This window comes from Pyrgilauda ruficollis, unplaced genomic scaffold, assembly GCF_017590135.1.
Source record: "Pyrgilauda ruficollis isolate IOZ18807 unplaced genomic scaffold, ASM1759013v1 scaffold132, whole genome shotgun sequence".
In the NCBI taxonomy this organism is placed as follows: Eukaryota; Metazoa; Chordata; class Aves; order Passeriformes; family Passeridae; genus Pyrgilauda; species Pyrgilauda ruficollis.
The window spans coordinates 237,956-263,209 of record NW_024511655.1 but is presented as its reverse complement, the minus strand read 5'-3'; the positions used below and the strand labels follow the sequence as shown (position 1 = coordinate 263,209).

The following is a 25,254-nucleotide window of genomic DNA, read 5'->3' as shown; positions in this document are numbered from 1 at the left end:
TGCATTTACTTTGGGAAGCATAGGAATTTTCTTCAGGAAACATTCCTGACTATTTTTAACAATCTCTATTTTCCCTTTTTTCTTTTCTTTTTTTTTTTTTTTTAATCTAACATTTATTTCATGTGCTTTCATCTCTTTTTCCTTTTTCCCTTTTTTCTTTTTTTTTTCTTTTTTTTTTTAATCTAGCATTTATTTCATGTACTTTCATCTCTTTTTCCGGTGTTCTCAGCATTGTAAATGGAAGGAATAGAGAGCCCTGGGAGTCTCTACACATCTCTTTCCCCACTTGTCCTACCTCTATTTTTGACCTGGCTCTGCTGCCCCACTGTTAGAAATCCTGCATGGCATTTGACACCATCTTAGAGAGCTCTTTAGGCTCATGTGGAAAAATGATTTAAAGAAAACACATTAACTTTTGAGGAATACCAGAACTCTCTAGGAGGCTCTTCAAACAGTTTTCCTTCTGTAGCATCCTTTACTGGGCAGCCTGATATCTCACATATCCCTTATCTCAGCAACAGTTGGTTTTCTAATATCCTAACATTGGTGTGGCCATCCAAACCCTCCTGTTTTGTTACACTGAGACCTAGATATCTATATGTACAGATATAGATATAATATCATGATTGAACTGCACAGATCACATACTTCCAATAGGCACAGCCTCTTAAAAAAGGCACAATTACAGCAAATTTAGGGATTCCAATTTTAGTGGAGCCTGAAGAAAGTTAGCAGAGGGTGCCTCAGATAATGCTGATCAAACTGCAGCAGAAATAAACCCCACCATAAACGTGGTGGTTTCTTATATCTCATTTAAACCTCAGAGTTTTTCTTCTCCAATATTTCAGCTCCGTTGCTCAGGAAGGAAAATGTGGCACTGACACAGCACAGTTGAGGAGTCTCAGTCACACTCAGGGTCCAGCTGCAGCAGCCACAGTGATTTCAGAAACAACATATGTCTGTTCAAAGAAGGGGTGATCAACTCCAGAACAACAAAAAGATCCAGCCCCATCAGATCACAAGACCAGGACACAGTTTTCCAAATCCCATTTACAGTATTGCAGGTCTTTAACAAGGCAAAAAGTTTTTCCTGGTTCTAATCCAGTCCAAACAGGAGTTAGTTAATATAAAAACTGTAATCTGCACAGTGAGAAGGCCAGACAGCATGATCACATAAACCTCTTCCTGTTTTGTCATCTATGACCTATAAAACTGAAACAGAGGTGACTGAGCAAACCTCAGGTCAGAGATAAATTCAAAAGTACTATTTTCTTTTTACAACCCCTCAGCCAAATACAACTCCTTAACTAATTCTAGCTTCCCTTGTGTCCCAAAGACATCCTGGTATAGGATCAGGCACCAGGCTGAATCAGAAAGCAGATTCCTGAGGGATGGGTCATCTGCTGACCATTTCCAGTGCTTCCAAGGGGAGCTACTGGGATCGGAAGGATCCAGCTGCCAGGCTGAACAACATTGTGGGTTTTGCTCACAGGGATTGACTGAAAATCATGATTGGAAGTTCCAGTTTGGCTGAAATATTAGTTCAGAATTGCAGCATTTGAGGGGTTTGGGGTACTTGCACTGCTGTCTGCTCCGAACTTGACCCTTGGCTGCATAGCGAGCTTAATGGCACTACACTTTTATGGAGACCACCAGAATTTTGAGGACAGTACAATCCACTAAATTAGCTTTTGTAAAGGAAGGAATTAACCTTATTAATTTGATAACTTGTTTGTTATACAAAAGTACATTCCATTTTTGTCCCTGTAAGAAACACTGTTCCCTGGCATCCTCAAATCACTTTTTCTACTCATGTTTTATGACTTTATTTCTTTTTTTAATTCCGTGACTTGTACTAGTTCTGTACATGGCCTCTGATTTTATTTCCCTGTACAGTCCCTCAGGGGCGTCAAGACAGTGAAAACTATTTTTAAAAAAAACACCACGAGGAAAAAAGCCAGTACCAGTGAAAGGATGGTGTCTTAGAGTGGCCAAAACCCTTGAAGGGCTTGGGAAAGGTTTCTGACCTGACTCTGAGGAAACAGCTCTGATGACAGGAATGCTGCTGAAAGCAGCACATTCCAGCTGCTGGATACAATGGTCCCAGTCTGGAAGATGCAGAGAAGGTGAGAGACATTTCTGCTGAGGAGCAGCCAGTGGACTGGCAGCTGGCTGGAAGCCAAATTCGGGGGAGGCAGGAGCTACAGGCCCTGGAAACACTTCCAGCCATTTGGATCTGGGCGTAAAGATGGGGGCAAGGCTCAAACACAGAGAAATCCCCCCCTTCCTTTCCCCTCCCAGGCACCTGCAGGGGATGTGCCAGTGTGACCTGCAGCCACTGCTCAGCCCAGAGCTCTACCTGAGACCAAAAGTAGCTCAAGGGCACTGGAAGCAGCCTGGGATCCCTCCAGGGGGTTATTTTTGGCTCAAGTGCCAGGCTCTTCTGGTTCAGTCTGTAAAATAAAGCCTAGGAGGAGTAGCTGTGGCAGTCATTGCCTACCTGGCAGGTGGCAAGGACACGCTGCAGGCTGGTCTCCAAAAGCAGGCCAGAGCATTCTGCAATCAGCTGTACTTAAAGCAGCACTTACACATGGCACCAGCTCTCTCCTCACCTTCCTGCTCAGAATTTCAAGTAAGCCTCAGAAATGGCCACACACCACAGAACTTGCACGCCTCAGCCTGCAGTCCTTACTACACACACAGAATACACCCAAGTTCAAAGACCAAGAGTGACCAGCTTCTGAAAATGAAATTTAAACTTTGAAATAAAGCAAATCACTCTACGGTTTTGCACCAATGCACACACAGAAATAACTAACTTGCGATCAAAGGGAAAAGGAAAAGCATGTTAAGTTTTTCAAGCTCTGCCCTACATTTCAGTATGCAATTACATTAACACACAATTCCCAGTTTTCCAATTTGTTTGCTGCCACATAGCAAGACTGAGTACAGGAAATTCTATTTCTTGCAACCATTCAGAGGAAAACAGAGAAATAATAGCAACATATTTCTTTCATACCAACCAGCATTTGTTTGCTTGTAACCCAGCCTAAACACCATTAATGCAAAGAGGTGTTTTTCTATGAACACAGAAATAATTATTCGTTTAGCACAGATATTTGAAAGAAATTGCAAATGGAACACAGGATTATGATATTCTACCACACAATACGCATTTAAAACGTGAGAAATCCACACCTCAGTGGTTTTGCCATCCAGATTACACAGATATCATTCTTTTTCCACGTTAAATGCTCACTAACATTTGAAACAGGTACTGTTACTCCCAAATGACAACTGCACTGGGCTACAATAGATGTTTCTGTCCCTTTTGCTTCTATTAAATAACAAGTGATAAAAATAGAACAAGTCACTGCACGCTGCCGACAGTTTTGTAGATTTTCCTTTTGCTTTGCTGCCCTTTCCTCTTTCTTCTCTTATCTGTCTCAATCTGATTTCCCTCAGCTCGAGGAGTATTCTGCAGGCATTTGATTGATGAAAATCAAAATTACTGAACCATTCCCCAAAGCCAAATAAATAAGTAAACAAACAGAATATTCCTTGGGCTGGCCAGCATTTAATAGCAACACTTGCAGCTGAAAAACCAAGATTGCTGACCTCAATCACTCTCATCTAATTAACGAAAATTAGTTAGAAAAGCAATTCTACCACAAACCAGCTAATATCCTCATGTTCTGAAATACCTGTTCTGCTTATTCCACAATAAAATACACATTCCTTATGTTTACAGTCACAATGCCAGTTTAAAAACCCACATTTTTACTCATACTCGAAAAACGTTTAATTTCAAAGCAATTTCTCTATGTGGAATATGTCTACAGACTGTATTAGCAGATTTTCAAAATTATCAAAATAAAAACACCCATGTGAAAGCACAGACAAACCATCACACACACATCTCTCTGCATAATTATAGAGGAATACAGGAACTCTGACTTGAAGCCTAGCAACAGTATCCAAGTATTAGTTACTCTGCTAATCAACTACCAAAAACTCACACACCAGCTCAATGTGCTTCATTTTCCTAAAGCAAACAAAAAACCAGACTAAAGAATCCTATCACTCCTGGCTCCAGAGCTGCTGAAGGACGAGATGCACAATAGAAAACAAACCTTGTTCACTTGAAGAAGAACAACCCATGTCATTTAGTCCGTCTGAAAATTCATCCCATCACAAAGAACCAAGGCAAAAGAGAGATTTAAAAATAGGTTATCCAAGTCAAAGGATTATCAGCTTGCAACATACTTAATATCTGCATATCTGTATCTAATGAAAGCTTCAAAATTCTTACATATATGATTGGGTTTTGTATCTCCATCCTATAGAAGCCATAGTAAATTCTGTACAGCAAATTCTTCCTAAATCTGCTGTGCTCATTTACTCACAGACAGCTGCAGGCTGGATGAAAACAATCAGGGATTAACTTTTCTATTCATCACATCTTTTAATCCATTACTTTCTCTTAGTTTGCAATAAATAAATACAAAAAATTAAATAAATTATAAGTGTGTTATGCTTAGTTAAAAGAAAAAAGTTTAAAAGGGACACTATTACTATTATTATTAAATATTTTTAATGGTGTGCAACTGCTGTACATCAGGAGTATGTGTAAGGTCTTCCTCAAAGCAGAAAACAAGATGCAACAATAGTCACTGAGCTGGGATACACTTCTGGATCCCAAATATTTCCAAAATAGCCAGTAATTAAAATAAGCTGCTCTGGTGCTGTTATTATTCCTCAAAAAAAACCTAATTTGGGGACATGATGAATTGAAATAATCTGAGAAGCCACACTAAGCATTTCATACTGCTTGTAAAACCAGTTTCTAAGTACCTTATGGTAATAGGGTTTCTTGCTTTATGAAAAATACTATTGTAATTTGTTTCAAATAGGATTACTTTTTAAATGATATGGCAATTTCCATTCACCTTTCAAACATCTGCCATGAAAACAAAAGGGATTCCCTCATAAAAGATAAATACAATGAAATCTGGATCTTGTTTTTAATCCTTTATGGGCATCTCTTTTTTTCTGTCCTTGGATTCTGTTATCTTTTCTGTTTCATTCAGTCTTACAAAACAGCCTCAGCCCAGTCCAGAGTAAGAACTTTCCTGGTAGAATCAGCCAGGGGGGTTTTATTGGACTAAAGCCACAGGAACTCCTTGCAAGGCTTTTTCTTTATACGTTTATTCACATTACCCCATGGGACATTATTCTCACCTTTTTTGGTTCTAAAATATTTTTTATATTTTTCTTCTCTTTCCAGAACAGCTGGAAGTCTTACAATTATTGCAAAGAAGCTAATTTTATATATGCCTAATTTTCACATCTATCTGATGTGAAAGTGATTTACAATTAAATTAAAAGAAGAAGGAAGAAAAATCTTGGTGGGATTTGATCTGTAGGACAAAGATTTAGTGGCGCTGATGTAAATCAGAATTTTCTATTTCTAAAGTAGAGTCTAAATTACAAAATGCAAAGAGACTGGGATTATTAAATGAACTTAAAATAATAACAAGTTTTAATGAACTGGTTAGATATCAAAATTCAAAATCTAACCAAAAATACACTTTCTGAGAGATAATTCATTAAAAGTTTCTCAAGAGACTTGATAGTATGTATTGTCCTCATCTTCCTGAGGATATTTCCCAAGCTCTTCACTATTCCTTCCCCCTCTGCTGCCTCTAAGCAGGTGCATTACTCAAGTGATAAATTTTGGAATACATCCAAAATTATAGGAACACAGTGGGTAACCAGACAAGCACAAGAAGCAAAAGCCAGCTTGCTGAAGCTGAAATGCTGACATCACTCTGCACATTCATCATCACAGCAGCTCTCAGGTTTTCTGCTCAGGATTTGGTTCTTTGATTTACTCTTCTTTTCTTTTTTTTTTTTTTTCCCACTGGGACACACTCCAAAGACGGACATTTCAATAACTTCATTTTTCATAAGTAATAAAACTTAAAGGACAAATGTCCAACTCAATTAAATTAGGTGGGAGGAAATCACATAATGTAATATTTACTCTTTAAGAAAAATCTATTAATTTAAACAGTCATGCTCAATCTATCATCTTGCAAAATTTGCAAGTGAATAATAGAAGTATCAATATTTCTATTTTTCAGTGGCAAAAATGGAGGCATCAGAAAAATTTAGAGAATCTTCCCATAGAAAGTATTTTCTAAGCATTTTTCTAGAAATAACCAAATCCTACAAGTCAGAAAAAAACCCCCTTTACCCATATGTAGCTATAAACAACAATAAGATGCCCAACCTAATAAGAATAATGTGTTAATTTTTAGTTCATGCCTTACAGATTATTAATAAATACAGAAGGATGAAGAATTCTTACATGGAAAGGAACTATCCTCTTATCCCAGGGATAAGAGGGGGAAAAAAAAAACCTTCCACACTGTATCTGAACTTTTATGCAGAAGTTATAACTTTGGTGCATTTTGCCCTCAGTTTTCTCAGTGCACACTGCAAGAGCTGAAAGTGCTACAAGAACTTACATTACCACAGAACCTTCAACCATATCCCTGCAGATCATATGCAACAAGGAAGGGAAAGGGAAAGTAGTCCTTAATCCACATCCTTAGTTTTATATTTCATGTGAGCTGGCCTAATTTCCCATATAAATGAAGTACTCAAGTCAGAGATTTGCCTTGCTGAGTTAAATCAGTGCAGGCGACTACACAGAGCCTCCTGCTGCAAAAGAAATGCCTTTTTTTGTTCAACTTCAGGTTATTTCTGTGGAACTTCAATTAACTTGAATGAAAGCATTTTAGCCCATTTTGTTAAACTGTATTAGGCATCACTGGTATTAAACTGGCTTTTATTTTAATGGCAAATCTCTCTGCATTAAAAGATCTGGAAAGAGCCTCCAAATTTTTGTCAGGGGCCCTTAATCCCACCAAATTCAGTGAGAGGGAATGCCTTCATGGATATGGGGAGTTGGCTTCTACTATATATTCATTTAATTATAGAGAAGCATCTTTCTCCATTTGCATCTTTTGATCAATTGTTCCTATTTGGGAGCTGCTTTAGGCAAGGCCAAAACAACCTGCAAGAGCCAATCTGCCTCTTCCAGGGAGTGGAAGTATTTAGTTTATTACAAACTGACTGATTTATACTTAGAAAGCACCTACCACTTATCACATTTTCCTTTTCAGAGTATATTTTTGAAAACATTTCAGCTTTTTTCCCATCTGCATTTTTTTAGAAGAGTTACTTTTCAAACCTCCCTGAAATGTCAGCAGACCTGTGGTTGAATCTCACATAGAGTCAGTTTTAACATCTTTGCAAAATTCTGGCATAAACAACTTATTTTCAGAGTCTGTAAATATTTTTCTTACCAATATCAGCTTCTCTGTGATTCTTGATGTACTCAGCAAGCTCAAAATTTCCCGCTATTATAGCCACCTAAAGGGTTGAAAAATAGGCACAATTATGTGTTGTCATCATTTGCTAAGAAGGAAAACATGTTACATCACTGACAAACATCAGGTAAAGATATTTTCATTTCACTAAGTGGAGTGATTCTGTTTCTTTCATTCTGCAATACATTGGTCTGAAACACCAATACAACACTGAAACAGCAAGAAATGAGATCTTAATCTGTTTGTAAGAGCACTGCCAGTCCCCCAGCTGCCCATTTCCCAGGAATGCTGGGATGGTGGCAGCCTCAGGAGGCTGCTGGAAGAGCTGCTGCTCTTCACATGTTGGCAGTCCAACACATAGTGAACATTAAGCACAGCATCCCTCTGTACAGCTCTGGGAGCTGTACTGGTGTGTGGGGAATGCTGCAGGAGAGACAGACTGAAAATATTATCTCCCTTTAATTGCTCCTGCCTCGCTCCTTACCTGTGCAATAAAAACAGGAGCTGAAATGCAAAGTACACAAGAGAGCCAAGGACCAAGAGCTACCAGTATTCAGGTACCACTAAGGCACCAAAAATCACACCGAAAGAGAGAGACTGGCAAAGTTTATGCATATGTATAGAGTTTAAAATGTCTAAATACATTGAGTTCTAAAATAACAATTTTCTTTTTCATTTATTTCCTGGTTGTTGAACACAGATCTGAATTCTCATTTCAATAGACTTAAAAAAAATAACATCTCCAACAGGTGTGAGGGAAGCAATTCAGTTTTGCCATTACTGGTTTCTCCCTTTTTCTTCTCTTTTTGCCCTCAATATCAAGGAATTGTTTTTTTTCTGGCCCCATTTTGCAGTTCTGACAGATCCTGTTCTCCAGTGGCACTGCAGATTTCCTGATGTATGTGCAAGACATAAGTTGGGCTCACCTTTCTCATAGAAACTTCTGCATCTACATAGTGCAGGTTAAAAAAAATTGAAAAAAAAATCTTGCTGTAGGATTCTCTTGGATATAGGACTGTATCCAAAAGAGTCAGCCATGAGAAATTATTAAAAACTCAATGCAAATCTCTGAGCTGATGACCAAAAAAAAATTATTTGCTGGTTTGTGCCTCTCCACATATGAAGAACGATGCAAAGGAAGACTTAAATGTTGCAATGGTCTTAGGGAGTGTATGAAGTACAGTTAATGCCAGCAATATCTTTGAATGCAACAAGCATAAGATCATGTTTCTGCACTCAGCCTAGGAAATTGAATAGGCAGTTTTATTTACCATAGCCAAAACAAACTAATACGGAAATCCCTGATATTGAAGACAAGCTGTGCCTGCCCCACCCCTGGCAGTGTCCAAGGCCAGGTTGGATGGGGCTTAGAGCAACCTGGGATAGTGGAAGGTGTTGCTGACTATGCCAAGGGCTGGATCTGGGTGGCTTTAAGGTCCTTGCCAACTCAAACTGTTGTGGGATTCTGTGATCAGTGAGGTTGGACACAAGCAGGTTAATGCACTAACACCTCAACACCATCTAAAACCATCCAGCTTAAAATTACTATTTTAAACACTGGTAAGCCAACCTTTATTCCAGAAGTCCCTCCAGACAGAAACAGTTTCTCAGCACAGTTAACACATCAGAATCTGGCCCCCAGCCTCCTCTGTGCAGCCCTGAAGTGCAGCTCATGATTCTCCCTGGCAAACAGCACTAGCAAACAAACAGCAGAGCTGTACTAATCCTCTCTCTTTAACTTGCAACTCTGCAGCCTGGCTGGCTCCAGGTTCATAACAGCAACATTTGTGTGTATCTCTGAGGTTTCCTCTGCATTGTGAGCAAGTGGTAATACTTCTCTCTGATGGTAACCCTAATTAGCAGTAAAATTCCAGCAATGGGGGGGAATTCAGCAGTGACAGGCAGCTTGCTAGACAGCAGCCATGGCACTCAAATGAAAGAATTTTTCATACCTAGTAGATTTTAAACCTCAAGTATAAACATGCTCTTCAAGAAATAAACACATTTTATTACTTGGAAAAAAATTTTTATATACATTTCCAGATAACTAAGAGACAGCTTGACAGGGAATTGTTCCCATATTTGCTTCTGAACCAAGCAGCAGATTCAGCAAGCTCAAGGAACCATTTTTCTCAATTTAATTCACTTCAATGCGCTAAAAACAGTATGTAAAATCCTTAAAGCAAAATGAAGGAAAGATAAGATCTAAGGAAAGCAAGGAAAAGTTAAAAAGTACAAATATTTCTTGGCATAACATCAATGCACTTCACTTGAATTTGATGGGTAAAATGTGTGGGAGAAAGTGAAGTCAGAGCAAAATCAGAAAGACACAAAATTATACTCATTCAATTTGTACAGTTACAAACCACAAAGCATGGAAACCTCAGCCCTTTTTCCGTACAAATGTGTCTTAAACCAAAATGACAGTGAGTTCACATGAAAATGTAAATGGGAATACACTAGGAGAAGTGAATGGTCTTCATGAGATCCAGAGCTGGAACCAAATAAAAGTGGTAGAAATTCTCTCCTTGATCAAGTACCTAAATAAGAGACCAACTGAAATTCTATATTTGTACTAAATTTCTTTGTACTTTAGAAAAAAATAGTAATGCAGTGCCTTGGCAGAAAATACTAGAGTTTGATTCTCTCCATGCTTCATAATTTACATAGTTTTAAATAGCCATAGTTTGCTTTTCAGGATGTTCCGTAGACAAGTGCTAGATTTAAAATTAAGAGGTTATGGCAGGAAAGAAGGTTTTGTTTGAGGTTTCTTTTGATCACAAGACATCTCCTCTTGGCAGTGAAAAAGTAGCACAGCCAGCAAAACTGCAGCGAAAGTTTGCTTCCAGTTCCAGTAGGAACTGGATTCCAGTCATCAAAATGCATCACGTGCATGTTTACAGACATGAAATATAACCATGAAAGGCTGGAGGTAGCACTTTACAACTAGAGGCTATCTACCCACTCTGTTATGCTGAAGCTTCAAAAATTGCAGCTTTTCTAAAATTGCATATGCAGCAGTCTTGCCATAATTCAGGTTCTTTCATTCCTGCCACAAATGTCCTTTCATGTCATCCTTCCGACATTTATCTCACATCAAAAGTCTGTGTGTCCTCAGTCACATTATTCTGCAAACCTGATAAAACCTGGTTCTGCATCTTGTACGAAATAAAAACATCACTCACACACAATTTGCACGAAAACCTGTTTTGTGCTTTGCCATGATTTTAAAGGATGTCTTTACTTTGCATCCAGAATCAGAAAGAGTTCACCTGCAGGGTCCCAGCATGGTGTCAATCAAAGCCCAGCAGAAAAACCTGACTCAGTAATTCAGTGCTTTTAAACCCAAACCAGGATCTTTGTCTGCTGCAGACATTTGGTTGGGAGCCCTGCCACATTCTACTGTACAGAGAGTAGAAATTATCTTGTTGGGGTTTTTGTAATCAGCATTAGAGGCAATTTTATACGAACGACAGTAACCAAAGTGAATCACTTATCAGCTCCCTCCCAAGCTTAATTGACCCCACTAAGGCTGTTAATATGGGTACCTAATTTTTACCAAATTACCTTTGAAAACACACATGTCTGGCCTGGGTTAGTCTGCCAGAGGGAAGCAAGCAGAGAGTAAAGCTAAGCAGGAAGATGGATCTTGGTAGGAGGCAACTGATATAAAATAAAAAGAGAGGATAAAACCATGCTGCTGGACAGTGGTACCTCCTCCAATTCCCACAGTGATGTGTCTCCAGCATGACAAAACTTAATGGAGTGCCCAAAACAGGTCCCAGCTGGGACACCCTGAAGCACAAAGCCACAGGGTGAACAACTCACTGGAGCAGAACCAGGAGCTGGCTGTCACTCAGTGTGTGTAACAGGGAGCTTGACCAGAAAGATTGTGTTTACAGAGACATTTCCTGTGCCTGGGGAGAAGCAGAGCTGTCACAGACACCCCAGTGTCTCACTTGCTGTCTCACAGACAGATGTTTCTTTCAAGTGATGCAAGGTTCCAGGGCCTCACTGTTTGCCATGGCAGGCAGTGCCAGATGCTCTCCTGCCAAGCCAAGGGAGGAAGGGAAGGAGTTTTATCGACACTTGGCCAGTTGCTACGGGTGGTAACCAAGGGACAGCTCAGCCAAGTGGAAACCTGAATAAATGAAGCAGCTGCAAGGCAGGGACTGGGAGGGAGCAGGCAGGAGGTGGGAGCATCCCAGCACTCCTACTCCAGCACTGGGCAAGGAGTGACACTGTCAACACTGGCACCTTCACAAGTGGTCTCTTGCTCCTGACAGATCATTCTCAGCCCTGGCTTTCTGATATTCGCAGTCAGAAACAATCCCTCTGGATAAAGGCACTGTTTAAGTTGCCTTTCAGGAGTAAATTCAGAAATTTAATATTTGAGGCATCAGGTACCACTTTTTCTGAAACATGTTCCCCAAAGAAACTTAGTTTAAATCATGGCAAACAAAAGTACTTTGTGTAAACAGTAAAACTGGCCAGATGTCCCGTTACAGGTTTCAGTGTGGCAGAGTTTCACAGACTCTGCATCAGACAGAAGCAGCACTGACTCACCACCATCTCTCTGTTTAGCCATATAAATGCAGTTCTAAAGATACCAATTTACTTACATTCAAGTATTTACATTTTTTATGGGGATTAATGTGGTTTTTTGTTACTTTTGGGAAACTAGAAGTTGTATTTACACTTTACCTGGCACTAACCTTTCACAACTGATATTTTCCTGCTCTTGAAATGTATCACAGGTAGCGATTATATTAAAATAGAGCATAATTTTGTAGCCTATTAACAAATACAATTTCAGAGCTTTATGGGCTAGCCCCTGAAAGGCAAACACCACGGCTAAATTACATTACCACTCTTGGGAACAAACTACTCCACCCTACGAGAAACAGAAAAAAAGACAAAAACTGAAGCTGTCCCCTCTCAAATCAAGACAATGAACTTTGACAAACTTTGTGTGGGACTGAAGAGAGCCCCTTAGTCCATTTATGTTCCACTCAGTCCAGGCTTCTGCATTTCTGCTGCACATGATTACATTTGAGAGACCCAAAGCTCTGAAATGCAGAGCCTTTGAAGGGAGCAGAGGGAGCTGCAGGGTTGTAGCTGCCATTCACAGTGAGCACATAAAGCATCACCACTCGCCACCTGCTTTTTCTCCCCCTGCTCTTCTCTTCCAGACATATTTCCTTTCCTGAGGAAAGTGCATTTAACTATTCTTTCCTTCAGGGCTGATGTTTCACCTTTCTCTTGTCTCTGCCAGCCAGCAGTGTTTATTGAATGATGGCTTTTTCAGATAGCTTGGATTGGCAGTAAGTTCAGGCATGGTGCAGTACATTAAAGGAGGTAACTCCAGCCCAGAACAAAATGTGAATTACATCAGTGCAAATGCAGGTGGACAGACAGGGCACTGAGGTAAATCTTCCCTACACATGCCTTTCTTCAGTGGGAACCACAAGAAAGAGGTCACACAACCCTGTGAATGAGACTGTAACCGTCAGACTCCAGAAACTGCCTTCCACTTCAACCACAGGCTCACAAAACCATAAATTATTTCTCATTCCAGCAAGGATTATATAATTTTACCAATGAAAAAACACCACTCAAGCAGTCACAGCCATCACACAAGAGGATTGACTATTAGCAGAGGCACATGAGAAATTAACACAAGGGAATTTACAAGGAAGCGTTGCGATCACTTCCTTAATTAAAAGATTTTCAGAAATGCTCTTCCACATATCATAATCAGGATGTGTTTGCTTAGTATTAAAAATATATTTCAATATACATTTCAATAACCACAGCTTTTGGAGACTGACACCTCTTTAATTTGATACAAAAATCCAATGGTGTTTACTGTGGGGCAATGGAAATGTAACATAGCTAAACTTCAATTTTCTACTGTGTGCTCTGGAAAGAAAAGCTCTCCCTAATAAAGCCAAGAGGTACTTGGAGTCTAAAGCCACTTTGAATTTAGTCCCAGCACACCATCAAGCCCACAGCAGTCATCCCCCAAGGACATCAGGAAGTTAAATTTAGGTTAAGTGCCAAGACCCCGTTCCCATGCGTGCCCATTAGGACACGGCAGCGGGAGGCTCTATCCCTGATAAATGGTGACACAAAAGCACCCAGCACACCCAGCAGACTCAAACAAATCCCATCCTAAATGGATCTGCATTAGCTGCTCTTGTGTAGTGTGCGGATTTTATAACTCTCTCGGTGGGACAGATGGAGTTCAGTTTGGAAAAGCAGGAAGCAATCTGTGTTCCAAATTTCTTTTCCATAGGTGTGGGATGGAAATGTATCGATCACCCACTGTTGGTTCCTTATGCAATTCCAGGAGCCTGCACTTGCAGAGATGTTTATTGATTCAAAGAGCACCACAAGTACCTGGAACTCAGTGTCCTTAGGAAAGGCATTCTCTTGTAACACCTGAGCAAAACGTGAAAATGTGGAAAACATTGTTCTGAGCTCAAATCACAACACAGACCTCAGGTGTTTCCCATCAGAATGTTAAGAATTCCAAATGGGTCTTTCTCTGAACCAGCTGGAAAATCCTACACAATTGCCACAGCCATTATAACCTAACGCAGAACCGCTGGACAATCAAATTCCTTATTTCACTTTGCAAAAATCAAAGGGCAAAGTTTCACCCACATTTTGTAGTTCCATGAATTGCAGTTGATTTTCAACTTTGAGGCTACAACACAGCAAAATAAAAGTAGCAGAAGCTTCTTGATTCACCTCATTAAAAAATAAAACCAAATGCTTGATTAATACTCTATTAATATCACTAATTCCCTGTCTTTATCTAACAGTGCTGCTGAATACATAGAATATGAATGACATAAAACATGACCTCAAGGAGATACATATTCTTGCCTTATGGAGACACACATTTACACTCCAAAACTACATTAAAAAAATAATCAATTCTGAAGCTGAGATGTAATACATCTATTTAGAAATCTGTCAGAAGCAAATCACTACTTTAAGAAGTTTATGGTTGTGCAGTATTTTGTACATTTAATAAAACAATAATGCTTTTATTGAAAATAGATCAGAACTGAAAGGTTTTATTTTATAAAATAAAATAAATTCTATCCATTTGAAGTTCCCTTTCAGGTGTAACATTTTCAAATTTGGGCAAAACTCACTGATGTAAGGTAAGACAGAATAAAGAAAAGGTTAAAATTGAATTTGTTTTCTTTAAATAACAGCCAGCAAAGGTTTCTATTAATTGCAGAATTAACCCACATTCTCTACCAGGACAATAAAATTCTGACAATTTTCCTAAATTACTTTATAGTAATGTTATGAAGAAATACAAGTAAAAAAAATCATATTCAGCATTTTCCTGCATGCTTCTTTCCTGGACAGAAGAGAACTCTTAACATTTTTAATTATATCACGTAATACAAGCAGTATATTATGCATTTTGAAAGGAACTAACTGTGTATATTAATAGATCTGATGTCCAGTAGATGGCAAAATATCAGCAACCACCACCTTTAATCTTGGCACTTGATTAATTCAAACCCCAAAGTAAATTTTTTTTCTTTTTGTTTCCAATATCCACTTTCTATTTCATTGGAGAGCAGGATTAGCTTTACCTTTTGGATGTTTTCTGTCTATTATCTGCTTGAAAGACAATTTCATCTTCGTCAGGTCTCGATACAACAAAGGACAATAATGTTACTGTCCTTTAAATAGTCCTTTGAAGACAGTTTCTTCACCACTGAATTTTTTTTTCCTCCAAGAGCATTCTGCTGCTACTGTTCCCAAATTTGCCAGCACATGTTAGCATACTGTGTACTAAAATCTCTTAGCAACAATATCTTAGTGTCTAACATTTCCCTTCTTCCAACTATGATTCATGGAGCCATCTGTAGTCAGATATTGACATGCAGCATCCTAAAATAGGCACCTTACATTTGCTCAACAACTAGTTTTAGCATCTGAAAATATAAATTGTGGGGAGAGGGCCAATATTTCTGTGAGGCTCCTCAGCATTCCCTGGATCATTTCAGCACTGTTTAAACAAAGGCTCGCCACGAGCGCTTTGCCTCGATATTGAGGGCAAAGTATTCCCGCTTTTCCAAATGACAGCTCTGCTTACGTAACCCTCCGAGCAATCCCAGGCTTCCCTGGTGAGGACCACCTCACACTGCTACTCAGGCTGTTTTTAATAGTAATCAAAGACTAGGTTTTCAAGCTCCAAGATCTGAGCGTTCTTCACACCCTTGGAAGCCTCAGGCTCATGGGAAGCATCCCACGATAGGTGGGACAAGGTCAGTGTCCCAGCTGGGTGAAGACAAAGGGACTTCTGCTGTAGGAAATGCAACAATATCACACACTCGGGAAGAAAATTTACAACCACAGCCTCCCAAGCACTGCTTTTGCCTCCCAAAACTCTAACCAAGCTTGCCCTCAGACAATACATCCTCTTCTTTTCAGCTGCAGCAAGTTAACTCTTAGCAGCAAAGACTTTGCATAACCCAAGTTATTTGTGGCAATGCGCTGTGCAGTTCTGTACAACTTAAAAGAATTGTGCTGTACTAAAAATGTTAATTAAACAGGAACAGGAAATGTTAATTGAAAAGAATCATATTCAGCAGAATACATTATATAGGAAGAGTTGATAGTATAGCTTTGGAACTGTCTCAAGAGTGAGGAACACACTTTCACCCCAGCGAAATCAGTGGGATTTCATCCACTTCAAAGGAACCAAAATTTTACCCTAAATACTTTTCAGCAATTAATATTTTAAAAACAAGCAAACACACAACAACATGCAGCCAAATACAGCTGGACTTTATAAAAAAAAAAAAAAGTACAGTGCAAGCATAACAGTGCTGGCACATTTTCCTTGCTAAAATGCTGGGTTTGCTTTCAAGAGATTTGACAGCCCCCATGGGTCTTCTGGAATACACTCAGTAGCCATGAAGCTGTGCCAGGGCTGAGCGAATTCCAGTCAGAACATGGGGAAGGCAATCACTCTGAATGACCTCTTTTCTGTCTCTTATGTCCTGCAGCACTGTTTTAGCAGGACTGGACAACACCTAAAATGCCTGCAAGCATCTTTGCTCATTTTCCAGTCTTCCTTACTAAGATTTAAAAGGCAGAACCTGTGTTTTATTCTCCACTGTCCTTTCACGAACACACACAACTGCGTTCTTAGAATCTAATCACTCTTATTCATGAAATAGCCTGAATGACTGAATACCTCCAGATTAAACTGGAGGACACCTGCGTGGACACCAAGATAAAAAACGTAAGTCCCTTCCTCACAACATGGGAGCAAATCGCTTCTAAATCATCTCCTCACCAGGCTTTGAAATGCAAACTTAACTCCTAGGACAAAAGGAGTCGTTGTTATGCAAGAACCAGCTTGACAGGAAGTGTTGAACTGAATACACCAGCAAGTCGAGCAGAGTTACAAGGAAACATGTCAGGAAGCCTAAAAAGGAACACGCAGGCAAATCCATCCCAGGCACAACTTCACTGCTTCACGACGTTCTTTTATTTCCTCCTATTTCTTGCAATGAGAAGTAACTCAGATTTTTAATTTATCCTATTTTGTACAGGCTGTATTGAGCCTCCTCCATGGCCGCTGCATCTATTGGGAAATGTTACGTTTCTATCTATTTCAAAAGTAGAGGAAAAAGCCTTCCATCTTTTTCCTGCTTCTCTGCTGAAATGCCACCCAGCAAGTTATCCTCAAGCAAGATGCATTTTCCTACACTCGAGTTTTAATAATTAAAACAGCAGAAAAAGCCAAGTGTGATACACACACACTTACAATTACAGACTCATTCCTCAGGAAAATCTAGCTCAAGCTGGAAAGAGCCACCAAAAGCCAGTTATTACATAATCCTTATTACTGCTACATGGGCGAGCAGCGGTTCCAAAGGAGTGTTTACTGAAAGCAGATAAAGCCAGGTTGCAGCATCACATGAATCAGATAAGACACAGCCAGCAACAAAATCGACTTAATTTTCTTCATCCCCTCCAATAATATGCTAAATCAAAAAGCCATGAAATGCAATCTTCTCCAGCTGAACTCTCCTAGAAAAAGGCTGAGAAAGTGTGCTGTTTGCTAGGTTTTGTTTTCCTTCGTGCTACAGGAAACATTGGGCTGTGCAGAGAATTCAGCTCAAGGGTTTACAGGTCTGCTGCTGTAGAGTGAAATCTTCCACCTTGCCAGGCAGCCTTACCTCATGGAAAAGCCAAAACCCACCACGTTAGCAGCTTCTTCCCTGAACACTTTCAGAAAAAAAAGTCTTCCTACTCACAGCAGACAGACACTTCCCACTATTTCACAGCAGAAACTTTCAGGGATTCAGTTCTGCAAACACTTAATAATATAGTGTTGCTTCAACTGCTAAACCAAATGGCTGGAAATCCTTTTGGAAAGCTCTTAGGATAAAATGCATCAGTGAATAAGACACTGTGATTATTTTACCTAATACATTTGGTGGCTCCATTCCAAACTCTGTGGGTTAACTACAATAAAACCTTTGGAAACAGCAGTCTAGCAATAGTCCATGCCAGTAACATACTCTGATGGAGATGGGATTGCCAACTGCATGCCAGGAATGCTCCCTCCAAATGGCAGTGGAAGAAGATGCTAAGTCTGTCCTACAGGCACAGATTCTACATTTCTATAAGGAGCAAGAACTTGGATATAGCCAGAAGATAATGCTGAGTAGCCTGTTTTGAAATGCAAAAGCAGAAGATGATGCCATACAGCACTCAATCATCATAACTCCAAGCATGAATCCATTCCTGCAATCCTCAAGTGCCCACAAGTCCCACTCACAGGTTATTTTATCTCCCAGACAAACTGAATGGTGTTAACATCTCAAAACAACATGATTTAAATTAGGATTATACAAATCCCCACTGCCTCTTGTAACTTCACCCACGACAACTAACTGTGTCTGAATCACACTCAAGCCTTTCTTACTTTATGGCAAGAGCTGGTGGTGACCCTTACAATTTACTTTGCTTATTTGTTCCCTTTTGTAACTTCTGAACTTTTTTTCTCATGGAAGAACAAACAGATTGGCTTCTAACTACCTCAGAGACGGCACTTTTCCCAGAGAAATTGGACTGCCTGTGGCAACACCTGAGGCATGTCAGCTGGACAGCCCTGTCTGAGCATGGAGAGAATGGGGGAAAAAGGGGGAAAAGGGGGTCTTGGATCATTTACATGGAACACAACAGATGGTCACATGGAGACTCCTCCAGAGTTTGCTTTTGGTAAACAAAAAAATGAAGACACATCCTGCAGTTAAGTATTTTTAGCATCTCCAGGCATGGCAATATTTTGCCTTTCACAATAAAAGGTAATCATATAATTTCATTCTTTTATGCTTCACTTCCATTTGGGTGCTTTTCTGAAAAATGACAGGGTTAAAACAAAGGTCAGAAGGGACCAGCCAGCACTAAGAAAACCATCCCTGAGTCAGAAGGAATCAATTTAACTCTATTTTGTATCCATATGTATTTTTCTTCTCCTGTGTCTCCTAATATTCTCAGGAAGACTTCATTTGCCACTACTTCCCCCAATATTAATTTCCACCCTTTCAGTTATTCCCCTTCCTTTTAATTATTATTATTTTTATTTTAATTGCATCTTTTTAAGAAATTGTGCTGAGTGTGCCTACACATATACAGACTCACATATATTTTTGATTTTTAAAGGAAAAATCCACAGTTTGTTCTGGGGTGGTCACTTGTATAGGATTTTTTCTTCCTAAGTATAAATAAGTTCCATTATTTGACTGAAATCAGGAAAAAGCTGGAAAAAGCTTGAAGTCTGACTAAAGGCAGAGTGCATCATGAGCTCATAGCTGTATTTTTTGCCAACTATACCCAATATTCAGTGATTCATTGTTCACACAGGTGCTTCAAGAAAGGAATTAAGATGGAAATAAATACACCGAAAAAGCAAAGTCTTTCTGTAATTCAAATGCTCCATGAACACAATGGTTCCATATTTGAACATCATGACAGGAAGCATTATTTTATATTTGTGAAGATGACTTTGAGGCACCTAATGAAGATTTTGGGTTTAAAATTAGCTTTCACACACTTTCAAAAAAAAAAAAAAAGTCAAAGAAAAATACCTGAGAATAACTTTTTGTCCTTTGCCTGTAAATTTCATCCAAAAGAGGGAAATTAAAAATGCCAATAATCTAAATCTAAATTGGGCTTTAGGAAGCCATTCTAGTGAGGTGCTGGATATGCCCAGTTGTGTCTGTGTTCCCCCCAGCCAGCTCAGCTTCTAAACCCATGGGTTTAGTTCCTGTTCCTGGTTTTGGAGCCCCTGTGTCTGAGTCAGTCTGGAAACCAGTTCCCACTGCCAGGTTTTTAACATGGAGATCAGCACACAGGGCAATTAAAGAAAACAAAACTAAACACCACAACATAACACAACGGGGGAGAGAGGACAAGGAGGGGTGGGTCAGCAGAGTTTTCCAGTGTGAGGAAAACAACACATGTTTTCCCTTGCCCAGATTCCAAAAGAGCTGAATCAGTTTGTTTTTCCAAATAACAGAGATAGCAGGCATGAAAAATTTCAGTCCAAATGATTCAAACCTGGCAAAAAAAAAAAAATATATATATGTGAGCAATTGAAAATAGAGGCAGGGCCAACACACTGAAAGGATCAATTCTACCTGCAGTGGACCTGGAAGATTGCTGTTCCTCCTGCAATCCATGGGATGTAGGCACATGGATTATTCAGGCTGGTCTGGGACAGCAAAGCCAATCTTTAGGGACAACTAGAACATAAACCATTCTCAGGTACAAGTCTGCCCTTAAACGGTGACACTAAATGCCACCTCAGAATAGCTGTTCTGTACACTGAAACATATTTGTTCTAAAAACACTAATTATTAGCACTATTAGCTAAAATAGTGCTTTATTGCCCTTTTGAATTATTCATAAGAGAAAGACCTGATAAACAAGGTGTATGATCATTTTAACTTACTTCATTTCAACAGCTTGTAAATACTGCAAAGCACTGATTTCTGAGCTATTGGATTAATATTTGCTAGACAGGCAATGAATTATCTTACATTAACCTAGAAGCAAAAGAAATGTGTGGAAAACCAAGTAGCTGTGGACAGTGATGGGATATCATGGCTCTTCTGAAAGGCTCTTTCTGGAGGTTTTACTAATGAAATAAAAACTAATAATATAGCATGTAAGTTACTTAGCTGGCCCAGCCAAGATAGGCTGAGTAAGTGATTAATAAACAGAACTGGCAATATAACATAATGATGTGGCACAAGTTTCATCTCACCTCAAATTGCTAAATATAAAATACAGGAAAATTTCTGCTGACCCCACGTTCTGCAGACTTTCAGCAACGGGTGACATCAGCTGTACCCAACACCAATTGCTGACTCTACGCAACCCAGGAACAGGTCAGGATGAAACACACCCCTGCAAAGGCAGCTAATGCAAGGTGAGGTGCTTAACTGGGAAATACAGCCAAGCTTTTTTGTGTCCTCAGCACCTGGCAATGCCATTCCAGCGCTAACTCTGCTGGACACTGAAAAGGCAAAAAGGACACCCAGATCCCAGGTGGGCACGGTGTGGGGGCCCTGAATTCAGTGGCACAGAATTCAGCCCAGGTTATTTTTACTTCCTGCCATCTAGTGTATCTATGCTTGCTTTAACAAGCCCTGTGACTTGGTGAGAAGTGAGCATATGCACATTTATTCTTTTGGTGGCAAAACTGCACTACATTCATTGGACACTGATGCCTGATACAAACTCTGCCACTAATTTTCATCAAAAGAAACAAAGCCTAGGGAGGCCTTGAAAACAGGACACAAATTTCTCCACAAATGTCTGGATCCTGTTGTTTCTACAGAATAGAAACAACACAGCTTTCACATAATCAATTTTCTGAGCGGCAACTCCAAAGAATCATCCTTTTAATGCTGCTGAGAAAGGGACATAATAGAGGTGACTCAAAGGAATAGATGCTGCAGCTACAACCACTCTCATTATGTACATATGAGATGCCTCAATGTTCCTGCCTGCTGATTACATGAGCAAACATTTTTAGTATGCAAAATCCTATTAACTCAAGGGGATTCTGCATAATTTTATAACAGCTCCACTTGTGGTGTTTGATCGACTGGGTCAGCAACAGACAGATGGCAAAGAATTAATTCTCTAAGGCAGGGCGGGTTTTCTCTACTCACTCCACTCGGATAAAACAGAACTTTTTCTACATTCCCTACACCTTTTTCTCTTCTAAGAGCAAGAACAAGAATGTTGGAGCTGTCAGCACAAAGAGGAAGACAAATGAAAACTCTTCTGTGTGACATTTACCCTCCCCTAAAAAATCTTAAACCAAAAAGGAAAGTTAACCTCAAAGTAACAAAATAATCCAAGAGATTACCCTGGAACATATCCCTCCAATAATTAGGGCTTTCTCTTGCTCCATTTCTTGATCACTTCATAATTCTGAGGTGCAGAGAAAAGTATTAGCCAGTACTTAGTGAATTTGTGCTTAGCATGTATTTAGATGGAAAATTATGAGCAGTCTGAAAATGGTGCCTAAAATTAAATTATTAATGCACCGTTTCCCCAGTTTGAGGAAAATGGTCCCAGAAGTAAATAACAATCTGGCTAGGATTTACAAGTAGAACTCTTAAGCTTATAAGATGTACAACTTGGGCCCAGAAAACCTTCAAAATGGAGGGAATTAAACTGATAAAGAAATATTTGTCTGATGGTTTTTTTGAAAGCCCTGTAACTACATGTAAACTTGGAGGAGTTAACTCAGAGACCCACATGGATCCAGCAAAAATTCCAACTGTTTCACTTGTCAAAGCATTGCTCCTTGAGTCCTCCGCCAGCATTATCCAAAGTGGGTCAAAAAAGCAATGGGGAAGACACACCAAGTTAAATCAGGATTTCTTTTGGTTGAAAAACTCCTTGGTTTGGGGAAACAGCCCCATCCTTTTTCACCACAGCACAGTTCCTGTTAATGGCACTGCACCATCATTCTTCCAGAAGCAGTGATTTTTGTAACTTGAAAAAAATTCTTCTGGCTTTTTTTGGGTTTTCTTTGTTTTAAATATTAGTTTCCATCCCAATTCTCACGTCACTTTGAATTAGAAATATTTCTCTGACATCCAAGCTAATTAAGCCTGCTTCAGAAATAAGGGCTCGAGGTTGTCAGCCACACCTGACAACCCTTTGGACAAACAATTCTCCTCCATTTGTATTTTTAATTAAGCTTACTGAAAGTGCTTTCATATCAGAAAATGGGGACAAAATTTTGACTAATCCAAAGCAAGACTTCCATTTTCATTTGGAGATAACAGATGGCAGCTTCAGCCTGTAACGCTGACTGTGCACTAAGTCAATCCCATCCCTGAAACTTAGCCCATCTCTTTGGCCTCACATCTAAGGAAAGAAGAGCTTCTTTTTACTAAATCAAGAGGGGCCAAGAAAACCAAAGTGCCCAGACAATCCTTGGACCACTCTTACATGATTCTTGGATCTTTCCTACATAAGACTGGAGATCAGCACAGAGAAAGGCACATCTGACTGCAGAACACCAAGGATTTCATCTTTTGCCACCAACAGCTCACAGAATTCTCAAAGTCATTAACAGTGTTATCAGAGGGGGTGTTCCTCTCATTCCTAATTATTCCAGGACACCTTCACTTAGTGAATTAGATAAAAACCAAAGTTTTTACTCACTCCCTCCACACCTGTGTTCAGCCTTGTACAATGTGGCTTCTTCCCAAACCCAAGTTCATTTGATATTTTCTTCCCAATATTTCAGGGGGAAGCAGTATTTCCTTTTTTACCTGAAATGGAGACTGGCTGTTGTAATTCTTGATCTCCTTGTTGGCTCCCCGGAACAGCAGCACCCTTGCACAGCTCTCCTGAAAATGATGGAAAAGGAAACTTGTTTGTCAAGATCCTTTGGCACTAAAAGACTGACTGCTAAGAGGTTATGAGGTGTTTGGTCTATATTTTCATGACTAAAAAATAAACCAAATAAATGATCTTAGAACTCTAAATTGTTTAAAAAAGCATTTTAAAAGTGACAGGGCTTCAGGTGCTTTGCAGTATATTAGAAGCACTAGGCAAATGTAAAGAAACATGAAGGAAAACAAGAAGTAAATATCTTATTAAATTTTTAAGCAATTGTACTGACAAAGTTCCATATTTGACAAATCAAACTTTGCACAGTTATGACTCCCATATGGGGTTTTTGCCTATTTTGCAGTAAAAACAGTACTGTTCACAGAACTGGGATGAATTATATCCTTCCCTCCTGTTAAAAGTTAAACAAAGCAGTTTTGCCACTTATTTTGTTGGGGACTTTTTTCAACCCATCTTCAATATTAAATGTATGAATTTTTTTTTTTTTTTAGTACCCATGAAATTATTTCAGGCGTGTATCTGCCTATACACACTGCACTGACCAGCCCTATTGCCTCTCTTTTCCCCTAAAAAATGCTAGCAGTTACAGCACAAGGAGGAAAATTTGGCTTCAGATCCTCCAAACTGAGGAAATCTGCAAAGGAAATCCCTTAAAACCAATTTATTTTGGCCAATACAGTGCATTGGTTAAATCATTGCTCTCCATGGCTGTTAAATATGACTGCACACAATCTGGTATATTCTTGGAGGTTCAGAATTTTTGATGATTCCTGTATGGACTCTCTTTCTTACTTGTCACCTTTAATGTTCATCTTAGGGTCTTATGCAAATCAATTCACATTTCAAAAAGGTTTTATATTCCCTCATCACAAATATTGATCTTAATTTTCTTGTGCTTTCTGTGCTGTCTTGATATGTTGTGCTAGGGAGTTCTAACTACTGAGGTATTTGGAGGTGCTACCTTTCACTTTGAACAGCAAATTCGCAGTCAGAGAAGACAAAGTACATAATTTAGGTATTTTAGTGGCAGAAATGAAGCTTATTTACTAGACTGAGTCACAGGTTAATTTGCAGAAATGATGATTGAAAATCATTACTCTCATTGTGTTTTCTAATTTCTCACCATGAATTCTTGGTCCCATTATGTCTCCCCATCACAGGGCTGCCCTAAATGTATCTGGAGAGGAGGTTATCCTACCTTTTCCTCAACTGAAAAACAACAAAATGGATCAAGATGGTAAATTAACAATTATCTCTTAGATTATAATTTTTAATGATATACAATTAACTGAGATAGTCTTGCTTGTTTGCACTGCAATCTGCACTTTAGTTGCATTTTCTCTGTCTCTAAGCAATTGATCAATGCCCAATTTTAATCAAGAACTTGAGTAGATAAATAATTACATTGAACAACTTACTGTATTTATTGGGTGATTATTCATTTGTTTATCAGAATAAATCATCCAACATTACAACACCAAAAGAATTATATACTCAAAAACTCCCTAGAAATTTAACTGAGCTGTCTGCAGTGTAACAAAAACATGCAAAGGGATTTATTAACTAAATGATTATGATTAGAAAGGTTTTTGCCAAAAGTCCAAGAGCTGTTCAAAATTTTTAAAAATTCAAGAAAATTTATTTGGGTTAAGTACTGCATTTGTTTGTTTATTTATTTTTAGTCTTTTGAAACAAACAGAAGCATTCTTAACTCCACGTTTGCTCCTTTTTGTTTCCTCCCCATCTGTCAGATTATATTCAATTTTAATACTACAACAGCTTTCATACAGATCCGATCCTCCCAGTGAAAGAGGGCACATTTCATCCCAGCAAAAAACAGCCTTCCTGCATGGACATGGAATAACTTTCAAAACCAAGAGTTTATTCAGATCAGGACTTTGCTGACATC

General features: G+C 39.1%; 1 protein-coding gene across 1 annotated transcript in view; it reads right to left on the bottom strand.

The window, feature by feature from the left end:
• The window catches only part of SHANK2 (SH3 and multiple ankyrin repeat domains 2), a 240,978-nt gene that overhangs the window by 202,345 nt on the left and 13,379 nt on the right, over positions 1–25,254 (bottom strand). Inside the window, exons 8-9 of the mRNA XM_041459183.1 lie at positions 23,264–23,341; positions 7,377–7,443 (exon numbers count right to left, since the gene is read on the bottom strand). Coding sequence (XP_041315117.1) covers positions 7,377–7,443; positions 23,264–23,341 — 145 coding nt within the window. The remainder of the gene's footprint in view (positions 1–7,376; positions 7,444–23,263; positions 23,342–25,254) is intronic.